Here is a 13,931-nt window from a genome sequence, read left to right on the forward strand (position 1 = left end):
TGCGTATTTTTATTTATTTCAGCTTTTAAAATATATTTTGTTAAACTAAGAGGCATGACCCGAAACTACTGGCCATGACTGTGCGGATGGGACAATGATGATCGGTGTCTCCTTTGCAGCTCTCTGGGACCAGCTGCTGGAAGGACGAATCAAACTTCAAAAAGCTCTGCTGACGGCCAATCAGCTTCCCCAGCCGCCCGCCTTCCCAGAGTTCAAGAGGAGAGGCGGGCCAGAGTTTGCAGGAGCCTTGAAGAACAGTGAGTCTGTCCTTGCTCGTCTCTAAAGACTAAGAAAAATAAAAAATAAAAAAAATAAAGCTATTACAGTACATTACATTTTATTTAGCGGTCGCTTTTATCCAAAGCGAAGTACAAAACAGTGCATCAAGGTCATACAACAAACAACCAAAGACGTTAGATAAGGTACAATTCATATATAATTGGTTGTAAGGCCATGAACGTGTCCAGTACACAAGGTAGACAGGCCAGGTCTGTAACTACCATACCCAGACAACTACAACTTGAGGAACTACAGTACAGCACCCAGTATATCCCTCCCCTGCTTTGCACCCCTCTCTGTTTCTCAATGGCCTCAATTACTAAAGAAATAGCCTGCTCTGGGGTTTCAGCTAACGGCGAGATGAACAGTTGCTTTTCAGGCGTAACGCGGGTTACACCTATCGTGGCAGTCTTCCGTCATATTCCTCTCGCAGAGGAAAATGAACTGGGTCTGGGGTTTGGCTGTTTGATGAGAAGGGAGTGATATGCTAATGAATGCTCTCTGGTAGAAATGTGGCGGTCTGCGTTTGACGGACAGGCTGAAACTAGGCCAGAACGCTCTGTCCCTCAGGTGTGCCGCGTCCTTCCCCTGACGCCGCGCCCAGTGATGGGAACAGGGGAGTATTTATAGCGGCAAATCAGGGTGAGGCTACTTCCCTGGGATTAAAATCCATGTTAGCCTTGTGCTAGCTCAAGCAAGGTTTTCATGCAGCTCCTTTAAAGCAAGGTAAGGGATCGGCAGCGCGTCGCCAAAGCGGGTAGCTTGAATTAAATCCGCAGGTTGGGTTATGGATTTAGAAGGAAATTAAAGTTGGTGGTTGTGTGTGGGGGTAGTGGAGTTGGGGATTTTGACTTGTGTGTGTGTGTGTGTGAATAGAACAGAATGTATAAGCAATACATATGGATATGTATACATGGGTATATAGGATACAGTTTGGCATTTATGGTGGTAATTTGACCAATGTCATTTGGGACCTTATGGGCACTGATGTTTGTATATGTTTTGTCGATTAGCAGACAAAAAGTGATGTGTGTTTTGCATTATTAGAATATTCCAGGCACCCTCCGACCAAAGCTTCATAGTCCCCGTGGTAACATCGTGACACAGTGTAGGCATGAAATTAATTAGAAACAAAGGCTGGACATAATTAATTAGGCTGGAATTTCTTCCTCCCCTTTTAATCTCTGCCAAATATTATAATGCAGTACATTTATTTGGAGAATTACTCACTCTGAAAATTATTCCTGTCGAGACGGATGAATGGAAGCGTGAATTTGTGCTTGGAATTATAATCCTTATTTTTTTTTCCGTCACGTATAAACACGGATACCAGCTCCACCGCGAGGCAGTCTGGTTGGCCTCGTGTCCTTCGGCGTTTTCTGCAGTTACTCAAACGAACCACTCAGTGTCACTGTTTGACATGGCCCAGGCAGGTCACCGTACCCCCCCCCCCCATTCCCCCCAACCCCCCCCAAGAAACAATAAAATAAACACAAGTTTTTTTACATTGTTTATGCACATTTAAAGCGGTTGGCGTTTGCTAATGTATGTGCCGGTTCCCGAAAAACCTGCAGACGAGCAGAGCGGACGGTCCTCTCAAGTTGAAATGCATGTGATTTGCGCAGTTTGTGTTGTGCAGCGGTGATTGTTTATTGAAACGACCAGCTGTCTGAGGGAAGAGTGCTCTTACCGGGCACTCTGTGATCACATCTGCATGAATACGCTTCCTGGGTGCTGATTAATTGTGAAGTGGCCCCCGGAAAGCTGGCTGAAGACCACTCCGGCGCTTGTTGGGTTTGATAAAACCACAACAACAGCCTGGAGAGCCTTGATTTGTTTTTGTTGTTTTCCCCCGTCTGGGTGAGGTGAGTCAAGAGGCTGGGGGGGTTTACGGGAGGGAGGGGCCTCGATCACATTGAGCCCGATGGAGTAAATCGACGAGCGATATCCCCGTTCGCCGGCGAAGGGCGGCCGGCCTCAACGGCGACCTGCCGCACGTTCCCGAGGTCCGTTAGACCTTTTCCCGCTCGCCGCGCCCCGACCGTTAGGACCGGAGCGGACGTCGGTTTCTTCTGGAAGGGATTCTGCCGCGGTCCCTCCTTCCGCTCCGCTCACAACTGAACCTAAACCTAAAGGGGACACTCTTTTTAACAGACCTGGAGACACTGGCCTCACCAGACTAAGTCGGTGTAATTTTAGTTTTACAGCATGGTGACCAAGACCGCATTCTTTCACCCGAGAAACATTGCCAAATTACGGTCGTTTTTAGCACAGCAGGATGCTGAGAAATGAATTCATGCTTTCATTTCTTCTCGGTTGCATTACTGTAGTGCCCTACTCACTGGCCTTCCCGAAAGGTCAATAGAGGTCAATAATACAGCTTATTCAGAACCCTGCTGCAAGACTCTTAAGAAAAACCAGGAAAACAGAGCATATTACTCCTGTTTTATCTCCCTATTTATCTTAGAACTGATTTCAATATTATTTCACTCGTATACAAAGCTTCTTTGGTCTCTGACTCCCGTCTCCGTTAAACGCTTTCCGTCAGGACCGAAGCGGACGTCGGTTTCTTCCGGAAGGAATTCTGCCGCGTCACTTGACGCTCGCGACGACGGTTCGAGGCTCGGAGCGATCCCTCCTTCCTCTCCTCTCTCCTCCTCCTCCTCTCCTCTCTCCTCTCTCCTCCCCTCCTCTCCTCCTCTCCTCCCCGCTCCTCCTTTTTTGAAATACCGTGGGCTTTTTTTCCCCGCCGCTGCGGCCGCCTCCTAAAGTGGCCAGTTCTGCCGGGTGATTTACTGCGAAATTGCTTATAAATTGAAGTAGAAAATGTTTTGCAGACCTGGCAGCTTTCAAGTCTGCCTCCCATTTGTCACCCGACATTTCCTTTTGTGTATAGTACAGGAATTAATTAGGCCGTTCGGCGCGGTCCACAGCTGTAATTTATGTGAGATGAAGGGTCCGGGAGAAAAGCTGAGTTGAAGTTGAATATTTTACCGTGTGTTTTATTTGGCTTCCTCCGTCTCTTGTTTGTTCTAGTTTAGTTGCGGCGCGAGTTCATTTCTGCCAGCTGTGATGTTTCTCTGTCTCGAAATGAAGAACATTTCTTAAAAAAAAAAAACCGCTTTACTGAAAAGTACACAAGCCGTTTTGACACAGTAGCTGTAGCACGTAGCGCGTTGACACAGCTCAGGAAGAAGGCACCGTTTCATTTCGTTTTTTAATGAAGCGGTTGTGAAAATCGCCGTCTTGTTTTCCTTGATTACACCGCAGCGCTTTCATAACCAAACGCGGTTTTTCAAACCGTCTGCAGTCGCTGAATATTCTAGAAACAAAACAACAGTCGCGCTTGGATTGGGTGTGGAGTGCATAGACGGCCGTCGTCTGGACGCTAGCTTGTCCCTAACCTGTCCCGTGCCTTCACTGTCTGTCTCCAATTCTGAGAGCACCTAGCCAAGGGAGGGCGTTGTATTTACAGAATATCCTGGAATCCTGCGTATGACCTGGTGCCATGCTAAATGGGCTCTTGCTTCGTCTCCACCGGTCTCCACTGGCTCGCTGGTCCCTACCTATGAATATATGATCACTGGGCCCAGGCCAGCTTCAGGGTTTTCCATGGCACGGTCGGCCCCAGGCTGGCAGGAGCTGGAGCCTGGCACAGGCTGGCCCAGTCTGGTACTCCACAATCGCTTTTGAGCTCGCTTTTACCCTCGACCCGGAGCCGCAGCGCTGAAATTGTGTTTACATTTGACATTTTGGGCATTACAATGTGTGCAAGTGAAGAGAAGGCCAAGATTTGGCCAAGATCACCGTCATCTCAATACGCAATTCATTTACAGTCGGGCCATAACACCCTGGCAATGGTAGCATTTTGTCACTAGAATTAACAGGGTCAAGGGGATTTTTTGGGGAAAGAGGAATGTACGGTTGATACGGGGGGAAGATGTGGAAGAGGGGAAGATGGAGCTGAGGGGGGTGGTTGGGCAATGAAGACTGTGGCACCGTCTGTACCACGACTGCGGTCCAAATGCTGTGCTTTTCCAAACAAGAAGCAAGATTCCATATTGCCTCCACGGACGTCTCAGTCTGTCCTCATATACTTAAGCGCACGGCTTGTGGGCTCCGACCACATCTCTCCTGCGACGACAGAAGACGTACAGAACAGCACCTGGACCCTGAACTGCGGGAGCCGCGCCAGGTCCAGCTGTACAGGGGGAAAGGGTTTTTTAGGATTGGTTAACAGTGAATGAACTGGGAATCAATCAATGACTCGCAGGGAAGCTGAGGCTATCTGGCCGTATGGCTGTTGCGCGCAGTGCTAGTGGGTGAACAGGGCCCTCCTGGCCTGGCTGGCTGCGGGGGCTGATTGAACAGCATTGTGGGGTAGGGAACTCGGGTTTTTATTTATTTATATATTTATTTATTTTTGTGGTTGAACTGTGTCTTGGGGAACAGCTCACCGCTGAGGTATATAGGCTGGGAATTACAGGAATGCCCTGTGCTCAATGGAGAAAATGAGTTCATAGCAGCAGTCTGCTGATTTAGTCAAATATGTATTTTTTATTTGTATTATGTGTAGGTAAATATGCTGTCTTTCTGTGTGTGTGTGTGTGCATGCATTTGTTGTTTGCTTGTGCGCGTGTGTGTGTGTGTGCCTGCATTTGTGGTTTGCTTGTGCGTGTGCATGTGTTTGTGGTTTGCTTGTGCGTGCGTGCGTTTGTGGTTTGCTTGCTTGTGCGTGCGTGTGTGTGTGCTTGCGTTTGTGGTTTGCGTGTGTGTGTGTGTGTGTATGTGTATGTGTTTTGCTTGTGCATGCATTTGTGGTTTGCTTGTGCGTGTGTGTGTACATGCGTTTAGGGTTTGGTTGCGCTTGTGTATGTGTGCATGCGTCTGTGGTCTGCTTGCGTGTGTGTTTGTGTGTATGTGTGCATGCGTTTATGGTCTGCTTGCGCGTGTGTTTGTGCACGCACGCATTAGCGTTTGTTATGCTGCCAGATGTCAGGGCTGTTGATCTCTGGTGGATAGCCCGGTCTCAGAGCAGCGAGGTGTCACATCTGCAGGCCCAGCTCTGCTCCCGCGAGGCTCCGGGCGTTTATTCGGTAGCGGAGGGTCCTCCTCCGGCGGTCCGCCCCTGGGGTCGCCGGTGGCCGGGGATCGGCAGAGCGCTCAGCGGTGTGATGTGAGGGATCACACTCCTGTTTGGGCTTGATAATTTGGGGCCTCCATTTGCTCTTCTGTATTTTGCCACAGTGGTCCTGGAAGTGTGCCAGCAGCACAATAATCCTCTGTGTGTGTGTGTGTGTGTGTGTGTGTGTGCGTTTGTGTGCGTTCATGGATGTGTGTGTGTGTGTGTGTGTGTGTGTGTGTGTGTGTGTGTGTGTGTGTGTGTGTGTGTGTGTGTGTGTGTGTGTGTGTGTGTGTGTGTGTTTTTTCCCCCTTTTCATAATCAACAGCCGCACGTAATAGGATTCCTCCGGCCACAGGCAATTAATGGCGTTTGTCGTCCCCCATCCCTTCCCTCGCGCTCGCGAGCTGATCTTGAGACTGCCAGTGACTGGCCTCTCCTCATTTGCATATTTATTGCAGTGGAAAGAAATACGGCGAATGACTGATGTGGAGCCCGTCTCCTGAATTCTAAATAGAACATTATTGTGAAGGGGGGTTTGGAGGTGTGTGTGTGTGTGTGTTGGATGGGGGGGGGGGGGGAGGTGTACCAATGTACAGTTGATTAAAGTTGGACACGGCAAAATCGGTAATATGCCCTTTGTATCTTTTATACATATACGCACACAACCTGAGCTCCGTAATGTTTGGGACAAAGAGATATTTTTATTTCTTTTGATTTGGCTCCGTATTCCACCATTTTAGAATTGTAATCAAGTCATTTATATGTGGTTAAGGTGCGGATTCTCATCTTTTATTAAAAGCTATTTTTATACTGTTTGGTTTCACCATGTAGAAATTGAAGCAATTTCTACATAATGTCCCCCATTTCAGGGCATCATAATGTTTGAGACGGATGGATTCACAGGTGTTTCTGATTAGTCCAGTGCATTCAGTCATTTCCTTAGTGCAGGAATAAGCAAGCATTCAGTGTCTAGTCTTGGTTTCTAGGCCTTTGATTGTCTTTGGAGTCTTTAAATGGCATTTGTCAACATGAGGATATGAGTTGTGTCAATGGAAGTCAAGGAAGCCATTATGAGGAAATAAAGCTGAGAAATAAAATAAAAACTTTCAGAGGCACAGACCAAACCTTAGGCCAGGGGTCACCGACCTTTTTGAAACTGAGAGCTACTTCATGGGTACTGAGTCATACTAAGGGCTACCAGTTCGTTTTGTCACGCGCACAATACTGACCTTTGAACTAGAGTAGGTCAGAGTTCACCTAAACTTATCTAAACTTCATGTATAATAAACATATTTTTAAGATATTATTATTTTAAAATCTATATTAATGCAAGTGTGATAAAAAAAAAAATAGCAACAGAATAAAATTAAATTTTAGATGCAGCTCGCTAGTGTGTTGTGCTATTTTTAGAACAGGCCTGCGGGCGACTCATGTGGTCCTTGGGGGCGACCTGGTGCCCGCGGGCACCGTGTTGGTGACCCCTGTCTTAGGCTTAGCGAAATCATCTGTTGAGAACATCATTAATATGAGGAGAGCCCTGATGAGTGCAGTAATCTCTAAGGGCCTGTTGGACCAAGGAAGACCTTGACTGTTGACTGAAATGTTCTCACCATAATGAAGAAAAAGCCACAAACACCTGGACTGATCAGAAACACTCTTCGGGAGACAGGTGTGGATGTGTCAGTGACCGCTGTCGGCAGAAGACTTCACCTACGGAACTACAGAGGCTACACCGCAAGATGCATGCCACTAGTTAGCCGCGAAAACAGGATGGCCATTTACTATTTGCGAAGAAGTGCAGTAGCTAAATGAACCAGCAGTTTTCTGGAAAAAGGTGTTGTTGCTGATGAGACCAAGCTTCACTTGTATTAGAGTAATGGAAGTGTGGAGGTACTGCCTGAGATCCAAAGCACGCTGTTATCTGTGAAATATGATCGTGGGGGTGTTTTGGGCATGTATGTCTGCCACAGGTACTGGCTGACTTGTCTTCATTGATGTAACTGCTGATAGGAGCAGCAGAATGAATATTAAATGTTTGAGTGTCCACCATTTGCCTTATCTTGCATTACTTTCGGGAGACTTAATTTTTTTTGGAAGAAATCTGCAGAGATATTTTTCCTTGCTTCTCGTAACCACCTCCAAGGTTCAGTCTGAGATGATTGTATTTTCTGCTTCTCGCAGTCAAAGTAATCCCAAACGCATTCAGTTGCATTGAGGTCTGGACTCTGCAGGGGCCATTTTGTTGTTCTGAGAACACAAACAGCTTGATCTTCTTGGCAGTGTGCTTGGGGTCATTATCTTGTTATAGATGAATTTGCCCCCAATTAAGCATTTTCCAGAGGCTGTTGCATGATATGTGTAGATTTGTTAGTTTGTCAGCATTCCTTCAATCGAAACCAAATGACCTACTCCAGATGTTGGTATGCAACCCCAAGCTTGACTACACCTCCACCATACTTGACTGATGGTTGTAGGCACAGTTCCTCCAGCTGCAAACATCTGCCTTCTCTTACTCCTTAAAATGTAAAATTTAGATGAATCTGTCCACAGAACCTGACTGTCTCTTTGAGCCGATCGTCTTTTGGTGTCTGATGTGCGTTGTTTCTTGATAATAATAATTAGGCTACGCAGCAGTTGATACTTGGTTGCATTGTGAGGTCAAATAGAAAGACCTTATGTAATTTTAATAAAATTTGAAAAGTCAAAAAACGAGATGTCACGCTCTAGGTAGCTTGTTCAACTTTAACTGTAGCTTGATTAAAACCGCAATCACGTCTTTGTTTTTTAAATAGCATTAGTCTGTGTTTCAAAAATTAATTCCAAAGGTAATCTAATTCTGTAATCTAATTTTACCCTGCAAATCCCGCTGTCTCACCCCGCTTCTATTACTGTGTCATAATAATATTATGAACGATATACATTTATTGCGTTATTGTTGTGAGTTCGCATATTATGGCAAAAATAGTTATTTTTAGCAGAAGGCAAATGTCCTGCATTCCAAAGGTCTAACATTCCTTGGCCGAGCCCGGCTACTTGTTTAAAACATTTAAAGTGACAATCCTTTTGAGAAGTTTTGAGACATTTTGTTGGATCTGAACAGATGTTTTCTGTACTCTTCAAAAGTCTTCCTACTGCCGAATGATCGAAAGCAAACCTGAACTCTGAATGGTACACATGAGATCTTTCTACAAATCTTAATGCAAGATTGCTTTTGATTTTATTTTTTTAGTGTTTAGAAAATATATAAAAAAGGGCCCTGTGCAAAAGTTTGGAACTATTTTGGATTATTCTTTGTTTAAAAACTGGCCCAGACCCAGGTGATTTACCTGTTCAGGCTTCAAAGCTGGAGGCACATAAAATATTGTGGGGGTGGAAGGAAGAATGGATTCCACCTAATATCAAGAAATTATAGAGGCTAATGTTTGAAGGTCAGTCTAGAAGTTGGGTACTCCAGCAAGACAATGATCCAAAGCATTCCTCAAAATCAACCATGAAGTACCTGCAGAAAAGATAGATGAATGTTTTGGAATGGTCAGCACAGTCCCCAGACTTGAATATTATTGAAAATCTGGTCTGAAACATGCCGTACATGCAAGGAGGCCAAACAGTATTTCTGAGCTGGAGTTGTTCTGCCAGGATGAATGGGGAAAAATCCCAAATTATAGACTCTTAGCTGGCTGCAGGAAGTGTTTACAAGCTGTTATAGTTGCCTGAGGAGTCGCAAAGTACTAACGGATAGGGTTCCCAAACTTCTGCTCAGGGCCTTTTTTTTATTATTTTGAAATGAAATGAAAAAATGAATGTGTAATGTTTAACTTTGTACCATTTAGAAGTCAGTTTTGCTTCTGTTCACTTATATAGATATTAATTGTAAAAGGCTTTGACCCACATTTTACATTTTAGTCATTTGGCAGACGCTTTTAATCCAAAGCGACTTACAAGTGCATAGGTTCTTCCACAAGTCAAAGCAACACATCCATAACTAGGAAAATACACACGAAATGCTGTTCTAAACATAGAGTCATCATAAGTGCAATTTTATTTTATTTTTTTGGGGGTTAGACAAGAAGGATAGGGATATCAGAAAGGGGGGCGGGGGAAATCAGGAGGGAGGACTAAGGTAGAGTTTGAAAAGGTGTGTTTTTAGTCTGCGTCGAAATAGGGGGAGGGATTCTGCTGTCCTGATGGGCAAGTCATTCCACCACTGAGGATCCAGAACATTTTTGCACACCACTGGCTGTTCTGTTTTTGCGGCTTACCAGTGGTTTGTATCTTGCAGTGAACCATCTGTGGTTATGCTGGTGTAGTCTTTATTTCTGTCTTTGTCTACATCCTGGCACACCTGGAGTCTTCTTGAGCCGTTTGACTGTTGGAATGGGGGTTTTTATTCACAATTGAAATAACTCAGTCATCCAGTACATTGGTGACTAGGGTAGACCTCTGGTCACTAATGCGTTCTTGCTTCTTCACAATGTACCAAACACTTAATTTGACACACCCAATGTTTTTCCTATGTCCCTGGTCAATTTATTCTGATTCGGATCCAGCCAAATGCCTCCAGACTCCTATTTATTCTCAAGATCCATATCCTATCTCACAAAAAGTTTGTGCCAAAGCTTCAGGCTGATGCATTCTTAGTAAAACTCTTTGCTTGCTTTGTTTGCTCTCACTAACGTATCAGGTTTACAGTGGTGAAATACTGTGGACACCGGGGCAGGAGAGCAGGGGCAGGGTAGTGGGGGTGGGGGACACACCGGAGAATCAACACTCGGCTCTGAAACGTCTTCAGAAATGAGAAGCCAAGCCGGATTTGCCCAGCGCAGCAGATTGGCAGCTACATCAAATTATTCCCGCATTAAGGCCGCAAAGCATAATCCGCCACAGCCCCGCGCCCCTCCTCGAACGTGTAACTTTTGTCAAAGTAAACTGCAGATTTCACGCCCTGCCATTAATCTGTCGGATTAGGATTGCTGTTCGGAGGAATCACGTTTTAATGAATTCCTCCCCTCTCGTCTTTTAACGGGGGTGAAAAACCGGGGTTCCAGTTAGACGCAGGTCGTTTGGTTCCCCCGCCACCCGGCAGCAGAGGTCCAGACTGAACCCCCAAACCTGTGACACCCCCTTTAGGCTCCCAGCGTGCAGCGTGAGTGCCAGCATTCACGCTGACAGGAATGTATGTTGCTGTGGTGCAGCCATTACTACCCACTGAGGTGATTTCTTGTGCAGCAAAATGAAGTCTGACAATCTACTGTGTACCTGTTAGTTGTTGCCTCCCCATTCTCGACTCTCTTTTTCTCTTCGTTACTCTCTCCCCGTCTGCACTTTTCTTCTCTTTTGTCTTTCCCATCTCTCTCTCTCTCACACACACACACACACACACACACACACACACACACACACACACCATCACTGTTTCTCTTCTTCTCACTCTCGCTCCCTCCCTCCCCTTCTCTCCCTCTCTCTCTGTTTCTTTCCCTCCCTCTCTCTCTCCCTCCCCTCTCTCTCCCTCTCTCTGTTTCTCTCCCTCTTCGTTTCTTTCCCTCCCTCCCTCCCTCTCTCTCTGTTTCTGTCCCTCTCGCTCCCTCTCTCTCTCTCCCTCCCTCTCTCTCTGTTTCTCTCTCTGTTTCTATCCCTCTCTCTCCGTTTCTTTCCATCCATCCCTCCCTCTCTCTCTGTTTCTCTCCCTCTCCCCGTCCTGTTTGTTGTGCTGTGAGGCGCTCTCTCGTCTCTTCCCCTGAACGTGCGCGTTCGCTCTCAGGTCACAAAGCGCTGAAGGCCCTGCAGAGGTCCCTCCTGGAGCTGCAGGACCAGCTTCTGCACCAGACCCCCGACACCAGGGCCATCGCGCGGGGCCAGGCCCCGGGGCCCCACAGGTGAGCCGCGCCATTTCGGCTCCCCCGCCAGGTTAATGAGGGTCCCGCGGAAAAACGGCGCTTCTAATTAAGCATATCTAATACACCCCCGCTCCCTCTCCCACCCCAAGCCACGGTGCACAGGGGCTGCCTCCGTCAACCCCCTCTCTGATAAGACATAATGCAGTTTCTGATGTCGGTGCAGTCTTTTACCGTCGGGTAAGCCCGTGATGTATTTTCAGCACTTACTGGAGAGGTCTGGGATTTACTGGAGATTTCGCACAGTCCGTCCAGAACGGAGCTCGTGTTCCTGTCGCAGTAGCACTGCCTAGCAGACGCGCTGATATGAGCAACGTGCATATTTAAGCAATACGGCACTCGAGGCCGTCCTGCATTGTGAGTACAGTCACAGCTACGGGGGTGATTTCGGGCGTCACGTGATGCGGAGTGCCAGCGTTTCCCCTGGAGCCGTGACCGTATTCACCACGCGCCTGACCCCGAGTGCCATGTTGCTTTTCCAAAACGGTCGCAAAGCATCGAAGTGATGATGGTGTCATTTCTTTTGTAGTATTGTTTGTATGTAACCCTTGTGCACATACCGATACTGTTTACAGATGGCAGTGGCTGTGTTAATCACGATTCTGCATTTTATACGCAAGAAAAAAAAATCTAAATGTAGGAAAAATATAAACTGCATTCGATGTAGATATTCTGAAGTCCATCTTTAAGATTACAATGAGTGATGATGACCCAGAGTGTGTGTGTGTGTGTGTGTGTGCGTGCGTGCGTGCGTGCGTGCGTGCGTGCGTGCGTGCGTGCGTGCGTGCGTGCGTGCGTGCGTGCGTGCGTGCGTGCGTGCGTGCGTGCGTGCGTGCGTGCGTGCGTGCGTGCGTGCGTGCGTGCGTGCGTGCGTGCGTGCGTGCGTGCGTGCGTGCGTGCGTGCGTGCGTGCGTGCGTGCGTGCGTGCGCGCCTCACCTCTGCTGCCTGTAACTCCCTGCGTCTTGTGTGGCAGTGAGGATGAAGAAGTGAAAAGCGATGAGGAGGAAGGGGAGGACCTGGACCTGGACCAGGAGGAGAAAAGGCCCCCCAAGCGCAAGCTGGAAATGTCAGAGTACCCCGAATTCATGGCCAAGCGCTTCGCTGCTTTCCAACCGCACCGTGATGCCACTCTGCAGAAATGGCACGACAAGACCCGCCTGTCCATGGGGAAACTGGGCAAGGTACAGCCCAGCTCTCCTAATCTCTAACCTACACCATCTCTAACCTACACTATCTCTAACTTATACCATCTCTCTAACCTGCACCATCTCTCTAACTTACACTATTTCTAACTTATACCATCTCTCTAACTTACACTATCTCTCTAACCTACACCATCTCTCTAACTTACACCATCTCTAACCTATACCATCTCTCTAACCTACACCATCTCTCTAACCTACACTATCTCTAACCTACACCATCTCTCTAACCTATACTATCTCTAACCTACACCATCTCTCTAACTTACACTATCTCTAACCTATACCATCTCACTAACCTATACCATCTCTCTAACCTACACCATCTCTAACCTACACCATCTCTCTAACTTACACTATCTCTAACCTATACCATCTCTCTAACCTACACCATCTCTCTAACCTACACCATCTCTAACCTACACCATCTCTCTAACTTATACTATCTCTAACTTACACTATCTCTAACCTATACCATCTCACTAACCTACACTATCTCACTAACCTACACCATCTCTCTGTCAACATCTCTCTAATCTATGCAATCTCTCTCAGCTACACCATCTCTAGAACCTATACCATCTGTATAACATCTCTTGCTGATACCATCTCTTAAAAAAACACAGTGGAGTTGGTTTTGGGTTGTCTTCCATTTTGATCCACCTATTATTTACTTCCTCTTCCCTAATGTGGACTTGGTGTGGGCCCCCTCGTGTTGGTCCTTCTACCAGAAGCGCCAATAGGTCAAGGATGGACACTGCCTTGCGTCCGTTGATCTGATTGGCCGATCAAGCGTTTGCATCGGTGCGCTCCAGTCAAGCCAGTGTTTTTCAGGTTGTCCCATTAGTGAAAATCTCGACCAGATCTCTTACTCATATGAACTCAAAATCAGCTCTATCCCCGATCATATTTACACTAACCCTCTTACGTATACCGACTTGCACATTCAGTTTACCGGCCCGACTGGAAGAACTCTGCATGCACCTCAACACCAAGGCACGATTCTAGAAAGCTGGAATAGTGGCCTTTTAGGCTTTGTGGTATAAAAGCTTTGGTCACTGCCCGCGAGCGTTCAGGACCGAGCCGCGTTTCTTCCCGTGTCACCGCGCATCGCAGAAACGACGACACGGGAACATCAGCGGGGAGCACACAGCCGAAGGCTGGAGCTAAATTTGCATCGAGCAAGTCTTCCCGCTTAATTCCTCTTTGATCTTCTCTGTCCCCGAGTTGGGATTGTCTGCTTTGTACCCCTCTGAAAACACTTTTTACTTTTTTTTTTTGCCGTGCGACTCGACTGAAGGATTTGCCTTTCCCTGTCCCGTTCCTTTTAACTTGGACAGGCTCTAATGCCTGTTCTACACGTCTAAGGGTCTGTGCAACATGGACGGCATGGATTCCCACAGCTTAAGTCTGTTTCTGAACCCTGTTTGGGA

At 46.9% G+C, this 13,931-nt stretch overlaps 1 protein-coding gene across 4 annotated transcripts in view; it reads left to right on the forward strand.

Annotated features, from left to right (window-relative positions):
- The window catches only part of aatf (apoptosis antagonizing transcription factor), a 73,413-nt gene that overhangs the window by 4,408 nt on the left and 55,074 nt on the right, over window positions 1-13,931 (forward strand). For all 4 annotated transcript variants that reach the window (XM_061250308.1, XM_061250305.1, XM_061250306.1 and 1 more), the window contains 3 exons: window positions 120-257; window positions 11,163-11,277; window positions 12,270-12,477. In XM_061250308.1, the coding sequence (XP_061106292.1) occupies window positions 120-257; window positions 11,163-11,277; window positions 12,270-12,477 (461 nt within the window). The remainder of the gene's footprint in view (window positions 1-119; window positions 258-11,162; window positions 11,278-12,269; window positions 12,478-13,931) is intronic.

This window comes from Conger conger, chromosome 7, assembly GCF_963514075.1.
Source record: "Conger conger chromosome 7, fConCon1.1, whole genome shotgun sequence".
Taxonomy (NCBI): Eukaryota; Metazoa; Chordata; class Actinopteri; order Anguilliformes; family Congridae; genus Conger; species Conger conger.